The sequence below is a fragment of the Mus caroli genome, chromosome 9 (assembly GCF_900094665.2).
Source record: "Mus caroli chromosome 9, CAROLI_EIJ_v1.1, whole genome shotgun sequence".
NCBI lineage: Eukaryota > Metazoa > Chordata > Mammalia > Rodentia > Muridae > Mus > Mus caroli.
The window spans coordinates 77,303,464-77,324,233 of record NC_034578.1 but is presented as its reverse complement, the minus strand read 5'-3'; the positions used below and the strand labels follow the sequence as shown (position 1 = coordinate 77,324,233).

The 20,770-nt window shown below is 40.6% G+C and overlaps 1 protein-coding gene across 1 annotated transcript in view; it reads left to right on the top strand.

Moving 5' to 3' along the window:
• The window catches only part of Impg1 (interphotoreceptor matrix proteoglycan 1), a 134,124-nt gene that overhangs the window by 55,037 nt on the left and 58,317 nt on the right, over positions 1-20,770 (top strand). Inside the window, exons 8-12 of the mRNA XM_021172849.1 lie at positions 636-694; positions 4,172-4,192; positions 5,868-6,112; positions 7,727-7,797; positions 9,229-9,307. Coding sequence (XP_021028508.1) covers positions 636-694; positions 4,172-4,192; positions 5,868-6,112; positions 7,727-7,797; positions 9,229-9,307 — 475 coding nt within the window. The remainder of the gene's footprint in view (positions 1-635; positions 695-4,171; positions 4,193-5,867; positions 6,113-7,726; positions 7,798-9,228; positions 9,308-20,770) is intronic.

The following is a 20,770-nucleotide window of genomic DNA, read 5'->3' as shown; positions in this document are numbered from 1 at the left end:
GGTACCTTGGGGTAAAAAGTTCAGGAGTGCTCCGGGAACTATCTCTGGATGGGAGGGGTAAGAGAACTCTGAGCTGAAGAGTTCATGGAGAGTTCAGGTGTCCAGTAATTAACTCTTTCAAAAGGAAGAAAGAAAGAAAGAAAGAAATCAGTTTCCATATTCAGGTATATTATAGTGATAGGTCCTGTCCCTGAATCTGTTTGACCTGTCTGTGGATCCTATTCCTCTAGAGCTTTCTAGGAGAAAGGAAAGGGAGAATAAGGGGAGGGACTGTGTGAGGGACAGACCAGAGAGGGGGCCTCGATTGGGATGTGGAGTGAAATAAATTAATTAATGGGGGGAAAAAGATTTTAAAAAGGTTCCCACCAAAAACTATCTTAAAGTATTTCATATTTAGTATAACATAACTTTTAAAGCGTCTCAGAAGTATTCACATACGGCTTTGATAAAATACTCTCTAGGCTTCAGAAATATCTGTGAACAGAGGGACTTTGACTTGTTTTGTTGTTCCAGGTTTCTGTTTCAACTGTCTCCTAACTGACTCACCAAAAGTGTTTGGAGATTTTGTTTGTTATTTGGTGAGATCTGAGTCAGTAGGACCAAAGAATATTTCATACATTTCTTTCTCTCTGCAGTTGCAGAAGATATTTAAGAAACTTCCAGGATTCGGAGAAATCCGTGTGTTAGGATTTAGGTAAGTAAGAGAATCACAAGGTTCTCAACTTTAAATTTAAAACAACAAATTTGAAAATCACTTTCCGTAGCCTCCTTTAAAAGCGTTATCTAGAGGATTAGAAAATCCCTTCTCACTCTGTTGTTTAACTCTGTCTGAGAAACTGCAGCCCCGATCTGCAATGCTGCTCAAAGAATTGGAAATATCGCCCTCTACAGAGCATCTGCCAGTCGTCCTTGGCTATGTCATTAGCAAATTTCTGGAAAACACTAGAGTAAAGACATATCAAGAAGCAGTAGCAATTAACTGCCTTGGTATGGGGTCGCCTCCTATTCTCTCCAAGGCTAAATCTCATCCCCGTTGGCATAAATCACATTAGCTAAGAGACACAGGTGGACCTGATTCACGAATGGAGGGACTGAAGGAATGGAATCCACAGGGGCAAAAGCAAGGAATGGAATCCACAGGGGCAAAAATCCACATTTTCTTGTTTTATCTACTATACGGACTAAAGTAGTGCTGTATTACTGAAAAAGTAGAGACTTGATTAGTAATGCCGTAGCAAAACAGGGTGTGATCACACTCCAGCCTGTCTGTAGCCACCTCGCCCACAGCACCCTAATACATAAATTTTTGCTTCATTGTCAATGTTGTCCTTATTTCAAGCATCTCCCCGGCAAGCTCGGATGGTTAAATGGTACTCAGTGCTGTGGGATACATGGCGCCCCTGGTGGAAGCAGGACAAATTACCATGCCTGGGGAGGTAGGAAATGACTTGGGAAGCACAAGTCTTGTCTGGGTCTTCCCGGCCCTGATAGCACCTGGTATTCGAGCAGGAAGAGAGCTTGGGAAGAAGAGCAGCTTATGCCTGGAAGGAAGGCCTTAGGAGGCGTGACCAGCTGTGTCTCCCCGGCTGTCAGGCCTCTCCAGAGGAGGAAAATACATTGAAAGGAAAGTGACAAAAGATGGAAACTCTAATATTTACCAAAGCAAACTCACTCTGCTTTGTGTCAAGAAGCCACACTGCGGTATTCGACTCGAAGACAGACGGATGAGAGGATAATCAGAGGTGATAGGCACATCGTTTGCATAGATGGCAAAGTCTTCTGGATAAATAAAGTGCTACAGTTAAAGAGCACATTTTTAATCTACAGCTTCAGGAAATGATGGAATGGCTTCTCCTGGTGAGTGATTAAATGCGTGTTATCGCCTCCCTGCGACAAATGAAAATCTAATTGTAAGAAAATCGACTTGAGAGGAGAATCGCAATGTTAGGGCGGTGAAATTTTCCAAGGTAAAACTTTTATAGAGGCATGGCTGGAAACTGAATCTTTCCCACCTGTTTGTCTCAGTGAGGATTTATTCCTATTTCTGCCCACTATGCTTATAAAATAAGTTCAGTCACATTTTGCCAATGATTTTCCTCTGGTCATAAAGAACTTCAGTCCACTGGAAAGTATGTGGGCCAAGGAATTCAAAAAGCCATATGCTTGTAAGCCCACAAATATGCCGTCATTGATACCAATGCTGGAGATGTTCTGAAATAAACTTACTATGAAGGACATTACTTTTGTGGTGGGTCCAGATGCCCACAGATGATCCATCCCCTATCAGTCAGACCCATCGCCATTGCTTTTTCTCATTTGTAGAAAAGCTTATTTCTAACTTCATAAATTGCTTGATATGAACAGGTTCATCTGATTCTCTCAACACAAACTGAAAATTAATTAGGACTCCACTACTAGTACAATTTTAAGGATTAACAATGAAAGCACCACTTTAAATATTACTTCATTCTTTAGGGCAAGTGTGGAAACTATTAATAATTCCTCAATCTAGTGGTGGACTGTATTTCTGCAGCCTGCAGCATAAATGTCCATAGCATCTTTATCTTTAATAGCCAAAGCATGGAAACAAACTAACTGCCCATCAACAGAACCATAGATAATCCTGGAATGTTCTCAATATAGACACTTTTCTTGACAAAGAAATAACACTTTTGACATATGTGACAACAGGAATGTACCTCAAAATAACTGTGCTGAGTGACAGAGCAGACAAGAGTGCATTTGTTCTATTTATATTGAATTCCAGAAAACACAAACTCATCTACAGTGACAGAAAACATATCAGTCATTTCTCGGAGATCGTGGAGCAGAGTGTGAAAGGGAGGGATCACAAAGAGGCAGGATAAATCTTTTATGCCAGTGAATATGCTCCATATCTTGATTGTGGTAATAAATAATTCTTCTTTAAGATTTCCATTTGCTTATGAAAGCAGTGTCAACAAAACAATCTTTATTTGGCAAGAAGAAGGTTTTGGTCCAGGAAGCCTGGTCGCTCTCCTTGGCTTCATGGGTTACAAACTACAAAGAAGCAAAAGGCAGGCCCTGAATGAATGTCTGGTAGGGAAGCTCTCTTCTCACAAAGCAGGGCCAGTGAGAAAGACAGCAGGTTCTCTGTCTCCACAGCAGAAACAGGGGAACAAGTCTGTAGCATGTCCATTGGGTCCATGTTCTGTTTCTCCTGAATGTCATTAAGGGATTCGTTTATCCTCAGAGGTAACATCTCTGAGGCTGACCCCCTAGAACCAGTGTTTTATCAGGGCATAAAAGTGAAATAAATTTGTAATCTAAGCAGAAATACTAATGATGCTAATCCCATCACATATATAGACTGTCTTCATCAGCAACTGTCATTTGAAATATAAGGAGAGAATACCAAATATAGATTCTAAACTAATTTCTTAAATGTGTCTATAATTTTGATAATCAAAGTGTCTTTCTCAGGCACACACCACTGACTAGAGTAACAAAATAAAACCAAGGTTGAGGAGAGAGAACCCGAAGTTCAAATCTTACCTCTGCTGGTCCCAACTGAGTCTGTCTCCCTCTGTGTATGCCTTTGTTTTCCTGTAAAACGAGGATTCTGTTGTTCTAAACATTAAATGAAAATACACATAAACTGCTGGGTACATATCACCCACTTAATAAGTAGGTGTTTTTCTTGCAAGTTTTCATTGTGAATGGAGCCAATCCCTCACTTGATTAAAGCAATGCAAAGAGAAATTGGCAAAACACTGGTTCTAGGGGGTCAGCCTCAGAGATGTTACCTCTGAGGATAAACGAATCCCTTAATGACATTCAGGAGAAACAGAATCTGTTTGCAAAGTACTTTTTAAAAATATCCTGGCAATAGTCATCCAAATATAAGATGCATAGGATATAATTGCAGTCTCTTTGAGGAAATCGGGCTTCAGAAGAAGACAATAAATGCATACAGCTTTGAACTATGGCTCAAATTCTTGAGACTCATGATTTTTAAAGGGGCCATCCAAATTTCTGATGTCCATTTGTATGTTTCTCCGAAGCTTTGGACAAACATGAAGGACAATGTAAAAACATTTTTGTGTATAAAATAATCCACCAAGAGATTAAATAAATCTCATCAAAATTCTTTCTCCCTTGCATGTTTTCATGATTATGTGGTGAAATGAAGACCAAAGAAAGAAGAGGATGGGTAATGTTGATTAATTTTTATTTTTCGGAATACAGTATGCTTCCCTCTGCTAATGTCTAAATGGGCTTTCTGAAAATAATTTTACATGTAATGTCTTGAATAAGCCAGTGATTTGGGGTACTTTTTAATGGAATTAATTTTCATTTAGTAATTTAGAAAGTATCTCTAGCCAAATCACCACGTAATATTAGTGGGTAAGCATTGACTTGACCATCTGAAAAGCCTTCCATAAAAACCTGAAGCTCTCATTAGAGAAAAAAAAAGCGGGGGAGACTACAAATGTGTTATGTATGCAGCATGATTTAACTATGTCTCATATGTTTACAATGGGAGATGGGCTGGCTGGCCACAGACTCCTGAGTGCATCCAACTGAGGTCTAGATTGAGGGAGAGAAACTAATGTGCTCCTCAGCCCCAAGGTCAGTTTGAGGTGGGAAAAGGACCCACTGTACCTGGGAGAGCTCTGTAATGAGAATCTATCTGCCTTTGGCTCCCGCAATTGACTAGTGAAATAATGAACTGGAGTCTCTGACTGATTATGTGGTCTGAAGAACTGCCAAGAATACACATTATCAGTTCCTGAGGCCTTTAAAAACATTTCTGCTTCTCCCTGTGTAGATTTATGGCAGGAAACAAAAGGAAACACTTGGATTCTCAAGGACAGAGCTGTACAGAATCTGTTGGAGATCCGCATGCTGAAAGAGATTGCATTAATAACTAGAGCGGCAAATACAGTTATTCATGGACTGTGCGCTGCCTTCCTTTCCATTTTTCAGGCCTTCTGTTATTTTATTCCCTTGCTCTATTTCATTTAAAGGTTTTTAATTTTAACAATACTTCATGGAAAAGAATGGAAGAAAAGGGGCCTTAAGAAGTGAAGTGTCGCTTGCTTATGGCATACATAGCCTGTTGTACCACTATTACATCCTGCATGCTAGTCCATAGACCTTAAAGAAGGTATCTTGTAGAAAAGTGCCAGTTCACAGCTCTTTCTGACTGACACTGCATGACTTTTAAGACTCCCCAAAACATTGTTCAATTAACAATTAATAATACCTTTTTAAATGGAAGTATGTATGGGCCCTGTTCACCATACCTCTCAAACTAGACTTAATACCCAGGCTGACATTCTACTTTAAAACAAATTATTTGTTAATATTTTCCATATATTAAATTTCTGACAAATATTGTTACTAAGTTGGATATTTTTTTCAAAGATTGATTTATTTATTTTTATGTATATGAGTACACTGTAGCTGTACAAATGGTTGTGAGCCATCATGTGGTCGCTGGGAATTGAACTCAGGACCTCTGCTCACTCTGGCCCTGCTCACTCTGGCCCTGCTCACTCTGGCCCTGCTCACTCTGGCCCAAAGATTTATTTAATACTATATGTAGTACAGTGTAGCTGTCTTCAGACATACCAGAAGAGGGCATCAGATCTCATTACAGATGGTTGTGAGCCACCATGTGGTTGCTAGGATTTGAACTCAGGACCTTCAGAAGAGCAGTCAAGGCTCTTAACCACTGAGTCATCTCTCTACCCACTAAGTTGGAAATTCTATAAGAGCCTATCAGAAAAGAAGATAAATTATCCTGAAGACTTATAGCAACACAGAAACTCTCTAGTCTCTTATGATTGCTTTGGATAAAACATGTCCTCTTCTCTCCACAGTTCAAGCTCCACAGAAATACAGCTTATGGCCATCTTTAAGAGGGACCATGCAGAAGCAAAAAGCCCTGATAGTCATCTACTGTCTCTGGATTCCAACAAAATTGAAAGTGAAAGAATCCATCATGGAGCCATAGAAGACAAGCAACCAGAAACCTACCTCACAGCTACAGACCTCAAAAAACTTATCATACAACTACTAGATGGAGACCAGTCCTTGGTAGAAGGGAAAATTCCATTCAGTGATGGTCAGTTGCTGATGCCATAGTTCTGAGTTTAACCTAATTCTGACAGAGAAGCTATTAAGTATGATTTTACGATGGATTGTCATTATAAGTTTAGTCTTGTAAAGTGACCATTACTATGACCAGCACATTATGTAGGATACTACTTCTGGCTCTCCTCACACCCTGTTGCATTGCACTTCATCAGACCTTGGTAATCATTTTGCACCAAAGATAAGTCTGGAAGAATCCAGTAGTTTCAGTGCAGTCAGGCCAACCCATGTTCAGCCAGTAGGGCTTAGACAGACAGAAGAACTCTGGACAGTCCCATTAGCCTGGCATAGCTTACAAATATCTTTTCATCCAGTAAACAGGTCAGCCTTTATAAGGAAACAGATGGCATATTCAAATGAGGCTAATTTAAAAAGAGCTGATAGAGCAAGAGACTGTCCATGAAAGTTTTCCCTTACTCAAAGGCATAGAACAACCTCATAAGGCTAGAAGCAGTGTGACCTCACTGCTACCTCTAGGCCGGAGGGTTGCCCATGAGTACAACACACCCTAGAGAGGAGGGCTAAGAGTCAAAGGTACAATCTGTCTAAGTTAATCTTCAAAGGGATCCAAAGAAGTAAACTAGATAATCTGATGTGCTCAGGACCTCTAGAGGATGCCTTAAGGGGCCCTGGAGCCTGGAATTCACAAGCACAGCTGATAGGCTAATAACCAGTAGAAATGCCATTTCAGCACTAGATAGCATGAAATTATCATTCTCTAGCAGTTCTGTTATCGGATGTAGATCAGCAAAGCATCATCTCTGGAAATTGGGGTAAGAGGGTTATGGAGCCTCTGGAGCAACAAGTGAACAACTGCAGACTCCTCTCTGAGATTATTTACTGCTTACTTAGGTTTATGTCTTTGCTAAGCTTTCTGGGGTGTTCTGAGAACCAGGATGTAGTACTAAGTATCCACAGATACTTATACATTACAGTGTTAATATTAACCATTTCTTTCTTTCTTTGCAAGCTAAGCCATATTTTTATTCCCCACTGACCTAGCCAACCAGCCTCACTACTTGATCCAAATCTGTAGACTGTATTCCTTTGTAATTGTTCTTATTATTTAATTGCCATATAATACTTATGCATATTTATGAGATACAATGTTATGATTGGATACTTGTACATCACATAATATCAACAGTGTAATTATTGTTTCTATCGCCTTATTCACTATTGTTTCTTTACGATGAGACCATTCAAAATTTCTCTTATAGCAATTATGAAATAGACAATGCATTATCATTAACTATAATCACCCCACTGAGCAACATAATTCTAGTATTTATTCCTTCTGTCTACTTACTCTGTTTGTTGTCCTCATTAGCAACCTCCCCTGCCACTTCATCCTGTTCTTAGTAATTCCCATCACATAAGCATACAAGATGCAACCCTACAATCTTCCTCCAGTGCATTACTCAGATTAGTAACCATTATCTGGAACTCCAATATCTTAGTGATTTGAAACACTACTCCATAGGAATTCACTATTACCACATTTTAGAACCTTAACTGTTTTGTTACCTAAATCATAAAAGAAAAAAAGAATATTTTAGCCTTGTGATTTTTTTTTTCACCGCAGAAGTTGCTGGGCCACTCTTCAGACCTGTCACTGAACCAGAGCTGCCCAAGTCCCTTGCTGATGTCACAGAGGTCAGTTTTGTGTCCTTCTGTTTAAGACCCTTCCATCAAATAATAAGTTTTATACACTGAGTAGAAGAACATACTCTCTGTAATGTTAAATATTAATTCTTTTATGGGTTTTTTGTGTTTGTGTGTCTTAGATGTTTTCTTCATTTACATTTCAAATGCTATCCCCTTTCCTAGTTTCCTCTCTGAAAATCCCCTATACCCTCTCCTCTCACCCTTCTCCCCAACCCACCCACTTCCTGCCCCTGGCATTCCCCTATACTGGGGCATATGATCTTCGCAAGACCAAGGGCCTCTCCTCCCATTGATGGCCAATCAGGCCATCCTCTGCTACCTATGCAACTAGAGACACAAGCTCTGAGGGTACTGGTTAGTTCATATTGTTGTTCCTCCTATAGGGCTGCAGACCCCTTCAGCTCCTTGGGTACTTTCTCTAGCTCCTTTATTGGGGGACCTGTGTTCCATCCAATAGATGACTGTGAGCATCCACTTCTGTATAAAGGCTGTGATTGAGAGTCCTCTTCCAATAACAGTGTTAATAAAAATTAATTCAAATTGCATTTCAAATATTCTAAAATTTGGTTCCTTTAGATTTAGTTAGATGTGCTCCATTTTGAGTCAGCTTGTGCTCTGTGTTTAATAACACACATTTTAAATTTTATTTGAAGAGGAACAAGAGACACAGGCATGGTACAGAATACATGTGGAGGTCAGGGGCCAATTTGCAGAAGTTGGTTCTCTCTTTTCATTCTGTGAGTCCCAGTAATTGCACTCAGATCACCAGACTTGGTGGCCAGTGCCTTTTCCTGCTGATAAAAACAGGCCAGGGCCTTTATCCAGCCAGATAAAACACATTTATTATGAACTAAAATGAATAATTAAAGTAAAATATAACACTTAACTTTGCTTCTCAGAAATGTCCTTTTAAATTTATTTTTAATTCCTAAGAGCTTACCTAAATTTTTATTTATGGGAGGAGGTGATAAACACATATTAGTGTCTGAGAAACTAAAGGTAGTAGTAAGCAGTAGTAAGTTTGGTATTCAACTTAAAGCTAAGTCACTGTCTGGGCTCTACAAGTTTTCACTGAAGTGTACATAAATAGGAATTCTGAGTAAGCTCCATGCCTGCTCGAAATGATATAATTGTAAGTTAAACCATGACTGTCACAATTCAAAGTATTTCAGTCATCAATTAGTCTTGTCCAGCAAGACCAGTCATCTGAGAAACAAGAGATCAGGAACTAGATTGCCAAGCCAGGCCATGTGGTCCTTTCAGGATATAGTTCCAGGCTCTTCCTCCATAGAAAAGTCATGCTAACAACAAAATCCTTCGCTTAAATTTAAGTAGCATACTACAAATACAGGCATAACCCTTCCCATGCACAGAGAAACATCCATTCTCAACATCTGTCTTTCCATATTAACTCCTCAGGATGCCACTTTGAGTCCAGAACTTCCTTTCGTTGAGCCTAGGCTTGAGGCAGTGGACAGAGAAGGATCTGAGCTGCCTGGTGAGTTTCCTCCCGTACAGTCAATGTTTGATGACAATGTTCTGAGGATTCATCAATGTTCTTCCTCAAATCCCTGACAAAGTCATCTCTACCCTGGGAAGGTTTGTCTCTCCAGCATCAGCACCAGAAGAGCATCCACTGCATAGCCCCCTCCCCCCTTCTGAGGAACAGGATCCCCTCCAATCCAGCATCCTTCTCTCAATCCTAATTACCAATCCCCCAGGAATCCTAGCAGCCCCTCTTGGGTGTGGTGAAAGACACTAAAGCCAGAGTTGCATTAGCTAATCTGTTCCAGGGGTGGAAACTGGGTGCATTGGGACAGAGGAGGTCATGAGATCCAAGTTCATGACCCAGGGTTATGGCAACAGAGGACTGAACCCACCAGTACTTCAGTATAGCATTCCTGCATGTCATTAACAGGCTCTCTTTTAAATGTCTTCTTACAATTTGTTTTAGAGACTGAATTTTCCTATGTAACTCAGGCTGGCCCAATCTTTCTGCCTCAGTCTTCTAAATGCTGAGATTTCAGACTTGGGTTACCTCACCTACTCAAAAGAGGTTTTCAGTGTGAAATACACATAAGGACATCATGAAACATTGAAATACTATTGATTGACACTTTTTTTCTTCTTTTATATTTATTTTTAACCTTTACCTTGTTGTTGTTGTTGTAGTTGTTGTTGTTGTTGTTTTCTTAGAGACAAGTTCTTACTATATAACCTAGCTAGCAATATGTAGTGGCTAGCCTCCAACATGTGGCAATCCTCCTTTCTACTCTATTGGTTGTCTGGTGAAAACATCCTTTAGGAAACACAAAGTCTGGAGATCTGAGGTTCATCAGCTCACACTGTAGTTCTAGAAGTGAATGCCTCTGGAGCTGTGTTATGGCTGCATTTTCCAAGGGTTTTGTTGATGTTTGAGTTGGGATTCCTTATAAAATATTTCCTCCTTGCTAATTTCCTCATAAACTGTATGCAACTGGTAGGAAAATAATCACAAAATCTGATTTTGTGGAATACATGTATGTCATGATTGTAGCGGAGCTTTCTACACACTGAACTTAGTTTACGTGATTGCTGCCAAGGAAGTGCCCATTTCATACCAGTTATGTGTTGCAAACTAAAGGTAGGGGCTAAACACAGCCACTTTTCCCCTGTACATCTAACCTTTGAGCAGTGGTTGGTGAGAACAGCTCTCCTCTATGTGTGTTAGCCAGCAGAGTTCATCTGGCATTGAAGATACATTTTTCTCATGGACTTGTGCACATTGTTGAGAAATGATTGCTTAGTGAGAGTTGTTGGCTAGAGTCCCCACTCTTTTGCATGTGAGCCTCTCCCTGAGGATGCTTGGGCTTTCTCACACTATGTAGCCATGTTGTGGGCCCAGAAACACCATCGTTTCTCTCCTTGTGGTATCTAGGCAGTTACAGAGACTCAAACAGAAAAAAGCATAAGCCTTAACTGCCAATGGAAGAAGTTCTGAGGAATATTGAGACATTTATAATCAACCACCATTTTGGCCCTAAAACTCATCTGAGAGTTGGTTGTATACCTTTTAGTGAAATGGTTAATGCCGTCCCTGTATTCTTTTCTCTCATTATAAATCAGGAACTCTAATAAAATTGACATTTCAGGTAGACAAATAAAAATTATGATGTATCTATGAGAAATGCATTATTACACTTTCAAATTGCTTAGCTATTTCCATACAAGAATACACCACAGAACACTAAAGCTAAAAAGAATTCCAGAGATAATCCAGTTAAGCCTCTGTGCTTCTGAAATGAGAAAAGCAAAGCTAGCGACAGGAAATGATATGCACAAGGTCAGGATCAGGACTGTCATTCAAGCCTTCTCCAGGTTACACTGTATTTGGCTTGAGTAGACTTATCATTTAAAAAAAAAATTATCTTCAGTCTGATCAGACAGCTCAGCAGGAAAAACACTGGCTATACTAACTTACCAACCTGATTTCAATCTCTAAAAAGAAACACAAAAAAGCTGGATACAGTGGTTCATATGTGTAATCCCAGCACTCCTGCCTGAGATGCAAGGTATAGACAAGAAAATCACACTGAAGCTCACAAGCCATCTAGTGTGGGATGTGAAGAGAGACAGTAACAAGAGAAGCCCTGACTCAACAAGACAGAAGGAAAGAACCAGAACTAACTCCAAAACATGAACTCTTGACCTCCAGAGTCTGTGCCACACCCAGACCTGCAAATAGAACATAAGGTAAAAATAATAATTTTTAGAACATCTTTATCATCTTATAATTTCATACACACACACACATATATATGTATATGTCTATATATAGACATATACATATATATGTGTATATATATATATATATATACACATACACACACATATACACACATATACACACATATGGTATCTTGATCCCACACATTTCCAAGTGCCCCCATCCACTCCCATGAACATTTTACAACACATCCTCCTACTACCTTCATGTCCTCTATTTTTTTTATTTTATATACCCTACTGATTACAGTTAATGCTAACTGCTAAAATGTTGGCTGATTCTGCTGGCTTAATCCTCTGCAGGTCTTATACAGGACATCATAGCTACAGTGAGTCCATTATCTCAATGGCCAAGTCATGTCTACCAGACAGCATTTCCCTGAACTCTTCCCCAGCATCCTGCTCTTTCTTTCTTCCTTTCTATCTTCTGTGATGTTCTCTGAGCTTCTGGGTATATGCCCAGGAGTGGTATTGCTGGGTCCTCCAGTAGTACTACATCCAGTTTTCTGAGGAACCACCAGACTGATTTCCAGAGTGGTTGTACCAGCTTGCAATTCCACCAGCAGTGAAGGAGTGTTCCTCTTTCTCTACGTCCTCTCCAACATCTGCTGTCACCTGAGTTTTTTATCTTAGCCATCCTGACCAGTATGAGGTAGAATCTCAGGGTTGTTTTGATTTGCGTTTCCCTGATGACTAAGGATGCTGAACATTTCTTTAGGTGCTTCTCAGCCATTCAGTATTTCTCAGTTGAGAATTCTTTGTTTAGCTCTGCACCCCGTTTTTAAAAAAGGGTTATTTGGTTCTCTGGAGTCTTAACTTCTTGAGTTCTTTGTATATATTGGATATTAGCTCTCTATTGGATGTAGGATTGGTAAAGATCTTTTCCCAATCTGTTGGTTGTCTCAGGCACATTTTTAAGAGTGTGTGTGTGTGTGTGTGTGTGTGTGTGTGTGTGTGTGTGTGTGTGTGTTAAATTGAGTATGTGTGCATGTGTGTACATGTTTGAGCTGGCAGAGTTGAATCCTTCTGGAGCTGGAATTACAGGTATTTGTGAAGAACCCCACAGGGGCCCTAGGGATCCGACTTGGTTCTCCACAAGAGCAACACATGCTCTTAACCCTGAGACATTTCTCGACTAGAAGATTATTACTGGTTGTTATAGATCTGTTTCATTTGGTTTAATTTGGATAGGTCATATGTATCTAGAAATTCATATATTTCTTTTAGATTTTCCAGTTACATGGAATATATGTTTTCAATTAAGAGCTGATGATTTTATGAAATCCATTAGTGTCTACATTATATACTATATATATTAATATTCTCCTTTCATCTCTAATTTTATTTTCTTCTGTCTTTCTGGTCAAGAGTTTGCCATTCTTATATTTTCAAATAATCAACTTGTGCTTCATTGATTCTAAAACAAATACCTTCCAAAAATCATCTTTAAACTTATTTTGCCCTAAAGTTGTAAGTGTTTTTTATTTCACTATGCTGTACATCTTTATAAATAATCAAGGCCTCTGCATCTCTATTAGGATAGTGCTGGGGTTATCCATAACCACATGTTATAGAAACAAACACAATTCCATGTGTCATGGGTGATTTCCTAACTGGTGTACAGATTCCTCTCCATCTCTACTTTATTTGATGTTTTTAGCCAGGGCTCTCATAGACCACACATGTCTTGGCTCTCATAGTCCATGTGTGTCTTCAAGCTCCTGGCATTTATTCTTGTGTCCTGTAACTACGTTTTCCTGATCTCTTGGACTTAGACTTGCTTTATGTTCTTTTCCGTTTGTTAAAATCCTACTTCACAAAAATAAGGCATTGTTTTCAAGAGTCAAAACAAACAATGGAAAAGACAACAGTTTTATTGAGGTGATACTGTATTGAAACTAAGTGTACGCTGTGCATATGTTACACACCACTAAGTATTCACGTTAAAATGCTTGATTTTTATGTTGATTTTATATTGAGCTTCATCTCAATAACTTCTTAAAGAAGTCAGATGACTCTGCAGACAAAATCATATTGAAATGGAAATCACGTTTGCTAAAATATGTCTCAGTTGGTAGAGTCCTTGTCTAGCATACTCAAAGCCCTGGGTCTGCTACCCAGCATATAATGTAACTAGATATGAAAGCTACAGAGGGAGCTCAGGCCAATTTGGGCTATATGAAGCTCTGTTTCCAATAAAGGGGGAAATGGAGATCATAAAGTTCCCTGAATTTGCCTGAGGTAGATTGTGGATTTGACTCCAAGCTTCTGAGCAAGCTGTGCAGGAAGGAAAATATAATCCATCCCGTCCTTCAGATCTGCACACTTTCAGCATGGGAACAGCCTTCTCCTGTGAGTCTTCATCAAGGATGCAGTCTGGATCTGATGAACCATGGCCTGTTTTCATCAACTTCCACAGCATGTGAAGCCAGCCTCAGGTGTTTTCCCCCATGGCCTGGGCTGGCTGGCTGCAATGACTGCCAAAGTCTACTTCGTGACAGCAGTTAGGAGGGAAAGGTTCTGTCAGTCTGTGTAATGCAGTGGCTGATTTCAGGAGAATGAGCAGAGTGTGTGTACTGCCTGGCTTTCAGCCAATGATCAGTAGGTAAAAATTGTATCTCACAACAGAGCTTTTTATTAATATTCAGCAAGAAGAGTTGTACTGCTGCCATGGGGCCAGTGTGCAAAATATCCTATGTTGTCGATTAAGGATAAAACCACATGCATTTGTCACCAGCCACGCTGGGAATAGGAATGACAACACTTAAGGAGAGATGGAAACCCTAACTTGGAAACCTTCCTGAAGGGAAAAAAAGACACCCAGCCTGTTTATTCACAGAAAGACACAGAAGTGAGGGGGAAAAAAAAACAGAATGCTGAGAACGAAAGCACGCAAGTCCCCCGCCCCTCATCAAATAATCATGGCTACCAAGATGCTCAATGCAAAATCACTGGCTGAGAAACGGTGCTCTGTCCCCAGTTCTGATCATACCTCTTCCCATCACCACGTCATCCATTGTCATGACTACCCTTCTAGCCAACAACCTGCTATCCAATCCTGTAAGGTTTTGTTAACCCAAAGCTCCTCTGATGAGCTGTCTTCAGCTGTTTCCTGGATGGTGTTCATAGAAACCATCTGTTCCCTGGTCCCTCAAGAAAATGTCACATGTACATCCCTACCACATTTACCACACAGTGTTGAAGTGACCGGGTGTGCCTGGGATCTGTTGCACAGAGTGAAAGGAAGTGTTCTCGTTCCTTCTTTACAGAGTCCTGTGCAAAGAAGTATCTGGTGTATGACTGTGGCTTGTGATTCCTTGTCATTGCTGTCCTCATTGGACCTGTCAGCACTAGACTCAGTCACCTCCCAGACCACAGTCCTTCTCTGTGCCAGGCTGCTTGCGGGGCCACAGACCTTCTCACATATTGAACAACATTCCTTACTGCTAAATACTTTTTGTCAAGATAAGAATGTTGAAGAATTCTAATCAGCTCCATCTCATATGATTTAACAACATCCACGCTGATGAGTGTAAATGGAAAGCATGAAATGAATGAAACTTAAAATAAGCCAGTCAAAAATATATTCACATATCCAAATATCCCATAAGGAAGGCCAGGCAAGGATGTTGTTTGACATGCTCTATTTTAAAATGAAAGGATAATAGGGAGATTTGAAAAAATTCATAAGAAGACTCAGCTGAACTTTAAGACACTGAGGCATGTGTGTATTTGTGTGTGTGTGTGTGTGTGTGTGTGTGTGTGTGTGTGTGTGTGTGTGTTGCTTTTGCTTTTCTGTATCAGAGAACACAGTCTTCTCAAACAAGTAGACTAACAAATTTTATATATGGAGCTAGGCTGTAATTCAATGGTAGAATGAATACTTAGGGCACACAGGGCTATGACATGATCTAAAGCACTAAAAAATAAATAAATCAACCAATCTTACTCATAGAGACTGTGAGCAAAATACCTTCTGAAGGAAGAAAGGGAAGCCATTCAGCACAGAAGTGCAATTACGCTCCATCCTCAGATAAGATCATGTGTACCCTTATTGGGGTACGCCCAAACACCAAACTTCTAGATTTGACCTAGATATGGAGAGATCAGGGCAAAACGTAGTGGTCTTCCCTAAATTTGGCATTTTCCACACAAATTCTTATTCTGACTTTCTGCTCTCTGCTGAGAGCATCTCCCTCTGATGCATCTCCCTCTCTGACCCTGCTCTCCTGTCAATGTGCACCCCCATGGGGAAGGTCAGTGGTCTGGGGTTCCCTGATCATCCCTCACCATCTTTCATATAAGATGTTTCTGTGGGGAGGTTTGTCTCTCTGCGGGTGGACATGATAAGAAAGGGAGGAAGTCACCCTAGGTAGACCAATGGATGAGCCATGCTCTTGTATAAATTTCTTCTGATCAAACTACCTTGGCCACCCCTTGCTGCCCCACGAGTCCAAGCCCAGGCTCCTTAAGAGTCTGCTTATGATCAACCCCAATTTATTTTCCAGGCTGTAACCTGTTGTTCAGCAGAATTGCTATCTGTTTAATCTCCTTCCAACCTTTTACTAAACAGAGACCACATTTCTAGGATAGAATTCTGCTGCTTCCTCAGGGACAAAGGCTGCTAGAGACCACTGGCTTTAGGAATTCTCTGCCTTCCACTGTGACTGTCTCACTGTGACAGTCTTGCTGTGGACAGAGCCACTCACACTCCAATTCAGATGGTTCTACACATCAAACAGAATTCTCAGACACTTCATCTCTTGTTGATGCAGCCATTTCTCCTTCATTTTGTAGGGCAGTCTCTTTCTCCCCCATGTAGGTTGGGAGACTAGTCCTTTACAGGGGCTCTGTAAGCCACAAATACAAAAACAGAACAAAGGAGACCTTTATGATTTCTCTTAGTTAGTAGCAGCTCTCAGGGGTGCTGTGTTTATTTACTCATTCAAATACCAGAAAGCACAAACATAGAAGATTGAACAATGCAGATACACCCCCATAGCTTATGGTTCTGTTTCCCTAAAACAGACCCTGGGACAAGAATTGCATAGTAAGGACTTTATCTTAGAGATGCTCACAAGAAACTTAGGAAGTGGGGAAGCAAATCAGAGAATAAAAGAAACCAAGACAAAAAGTTATCCAGGATCACTGGAACTGAACAGTGGTATACTTATAAAACATAACAGTCTCAACGACAAAAAGTGAGATACAAGTATAAAACAATTAATTATAAAAGTTCTTCTGGAGGAAGGCGTGGTGACCTGTGACTATGATGCTGACGCACTGAAGGCTGAGACAGGAGGATGGCCAGTTCCAGGCTGGCTTATATTGCATAGTGAGATACTGTCTCTAAAGAAAAAAAAATTGATGATAAAAGGTAGCACATGATTGACAAATAATAAAATCTATCACATTCCCTATTAACAACCTCAATAACTAACTGATTGCTAAGGAAGTAATGCTTAAATTTGACTTAAATAACAGAAAGGCAGAGGGTAAACCTGAGCCAAGGGGTAGAGGACAGCATTTGGGGTACTGGGACCTAGAAGGAGGAAGCATGGGTTCTATTGAAAAGAGTAAAGAGACCTAAGTGAGCCAGAAGAGTCAGGAAGAAGTAGTGAGACAGTGACAAAGCTCTAGAAACACAGAGCCCTGCAAGCCCTGTCCAGAGTCATCAAAGGGTTTTACACAACGAGCTGGCACATTGTGTTTGCATTGAAATACCTCATGACTGTGTGTGGAGAACTAGTTAGAGGTAGGCAAATGCAGACAGTCAATTGGAAAAAGTCCTAACAGTCATCCAGGGAGAAAATCTTGGTGGCAAAGACTTGCTCAGAAGGCAGGAGAGAAAAGCAGGTGGATTTGACTGGTGTTTGAGAGATAAAGCCATTATGAGAATTCTGAACCTTGAATGGACTCAGCAAGGCTAGCTCAATGGATTTCCATTCTGGGCTCATGAGTGGGAAATAAGAGCCTATAACAGCAGTTACTGCTCAGCTCCAGCAAATGCTATTGCCTGGACACTATGGACATGCACACAGAGTGCCTCCTTGGAGTCTGCCAATCAAATACATCCTAGGAGACTCCAGCCTTTACTGCTTCCCAGATATCTAATAAGATCATTTGCATCACCACCACTCAATTTTGTCAGTGGAAGTTCACTTGGTGTGTGTGTGTGTGTGTGTGTGTGTGTGTGTGTGTGTGTGTGTGTGTTTACTGGAGGAGGAGCTAAAGACAGGGTCTCACTATGAGTCCCCAATCGACCTCTCTATTCACTCTCTGGACTCCACTTCCTGAGTGCTGCTGGATTTATAGGTAAGCACCTCCATGCCCAGCTTACTGATTCGCTTTCACATAAAGAGAAAGACTGATAAGGAGCCCTTCTGAGAAATTCTTTTGATGGATTTAACCTTTATTTGACCAAGATGAAAAAGAAGTCGTTAATTGGAAGTAGAATGGGTGAACAGAAAAAGTCCTGGAGATCAGGCTGTCTCTTAACAACCTTTACAATGCTATTATGACATTATTGTAAATCTATAGATATGTAGGGTTGCCTCTGTCCTATGTACCCTAATTTAGTCCTTCTGAGCACCAATCCAGGGAGCTTGGTTTTGTTGCTTCCATTTCAATGTTACAGGTCTGTCATCTTCTTAACCTTTAGTTTAGCTTCTGCAATCTATCCTACCAGTTTCCTGGAGTAACTGCTGATATGCTGTAGGAGTCTTTTATTTATTTATTTATTTATTTATTTATTTATTTATTTATTCACTTTATATCCCAATATCTGCCCCCATCCGCCTTCCCCCCTCATACAACTCCTCCCTCTATTCCCTCTCCCCTTCTCCTCAGAAGAGGCATCTCTCCCCTGGGTATCACCTACCCTGGCACATCAGGTCACTGCAAGTCTAGGTGCATCGGTCTCCCACTGAGGCCAGACAAGGTGGCCCAGTTAGAGGAATGGGATCCATTGACAGGAAGCAGATTCAGGGACAGCCTTGCTGCAGGAGTCCTATTTGAATCTGACACTAGCTAGCAGCCAGGGCCCTGTCAGCGTACACACTCAGCACGTAGCATCCCAGCACACACTGGACAAGAGGCATTGCCAATCTTACCAAGCTTTTCACACGAGAGGCAGGAGGCATGTGCCACCTTATTAGCCTCTCCACACATGAAGCCAGTGCTGTACTCTGCCTTACTAAGCTCTGCAGCTCCCTGGAGCCTCTGTTTCCTTCCTACTTAGAGATACTGAAACAATTAGACTAACCCTGCTGAGATGCTCCCCGCATCATCCCTTGATGGTAAACAGGCTGATGACTAAGGGGAGTAACTGCATAAGTAAACTCTGACATGCATCTATGCATAGCGGGAACTAAGCCATATGACAATTTCAACAGAAATCTTAATTAAACATGTTACTCAATTACTTCACGTTGAAAAATTGAGATTTTTTAAAGAAAAAAAAAAGTTTACCATACAACTTCAGGAAGAAATAGTGTCACAATGTTGCATGGGAGAAAATATTGTAGGAAATGTGTCACTTTTGCTATAGCCTGAACATCTGCAGACAACCAAAATATATACTTGGAAGATTAAACTTCATTGGTGACAACTTGGAACTAGAGTCCTTTGGGAGTGTAGTACCCTTTCTTCTGGGTATGATCTAACCATTGATTTCTTGATCTCTCGGTAGCTATGATTACCCACAGGAGACCTGTATAGGATGGGTCTATGGAGTGGGAGTTGGGAGGCTCCCAAGATTCCTCTTTCCTCAAGGACATATTGTCAGTTAATGAATGCTAGAGGAAGGGGGTTCATCCTTTCCTGAAAATATATAAGTTGTTAACAGTTGTAGGGGTGAGATGGATTATTTCTTTTCCAACATGCAAGTTCCTGTAAGTAACCATAACTGAATTCATTGGATCAGCAAGCTAGATTTGAGTGCTTTATCTAAAATGAGTACATGCTTGTTCATGTCCCGGGGAATATTCATACTACCAGGTATAATCAGGTTATAAAGGCATATCAACAGTCTCTCTCCACATGCCCCAACTTCTTTCTGTCTCTATCTATCTATCTATCTATCTATCTATCTATCTATCTATCTCTATCTCTTTCTCTCTCTTTCCATTCCTCCCTCCCTCCCTGCCTGCTTGTCTGCCTTCCTCTTTCTCTTTGCAAATCAGGATGTTATTGGACACTGATTACAGTCCACACCCCCATGTCATAAGTTTATGGCCTCTGATGTTATAGGAAATACATTTCCATTATGTTGCCAAGTAGACATGTATACTATCAGGCCATCTATCAAAGATGCAGTCCCATATAGAGAGTAGATTATACTGTTGCATATGTCTGAAAGGTTTGTAAAGTCCCAATTTGGGCACCAGCTAAAACTTCATACTGCAGAACTCTTTGTTATAATAATGTTGTAGCCTGGTTGTTCACTGGGCACAGAGAAAGGCTAAAGGGAAGATTGTATTCACACCAGATACAGTGCATTCCCCACCCATTGCCTTCATTGGAGGCTGACATGCAGAAAATAGTGAAAAACATTCTGATTTTTTACCCATGAAATGTGATAACAACATAAAGGGCTGTATATAGGCTGAGCCTATGTTGATAGTACTTTAGGTGAGAGGAGAGGAAAATTGGTGACAAAGAGAGACACCAAGGAGGGATACACAGAAGTGGGCTGAAAGGGGGGTAACATTGTTGATAAGAGGGAGAGGAGACTCTAGGTAGAACCAGTCTCAAGAGCAAAGACACAAAGCACTGTGGGAGTTTCAGGGAAGAATGCAGAGAATAGAATCATGTGAGGAAGAATTCACATGGAGCATGACCTTAAAAAGCAGAAAGTGGAGTTTGCTTTGGGTTTTGAGGAAGTAGGGAGTGATAACAGCAGGGCCGGGGGAAGCTAGGATGACAACTACCTGGTGGGTAAATAACACAGAGTAGAAGGGCTTGTCCCCAGACTTGTCTTGAAACCATAACACAGAGCAGGGTGGAAGCTGGGACAGGAAAGATGTAAGACATTTGATTTTTAAATGCGCTCAAATAAACTAAAGGCAAGTCTGAATAATAGTGGACAGAAAAGGGAGAGTCAGAGTCTGGTCCCCTACAAAAAAAAAAAAAAAAAAAAAAAAAAAAAAGTGAGACAAAATATTTCTTCCCACCCTGAGGGTAAAACGGAATGGAA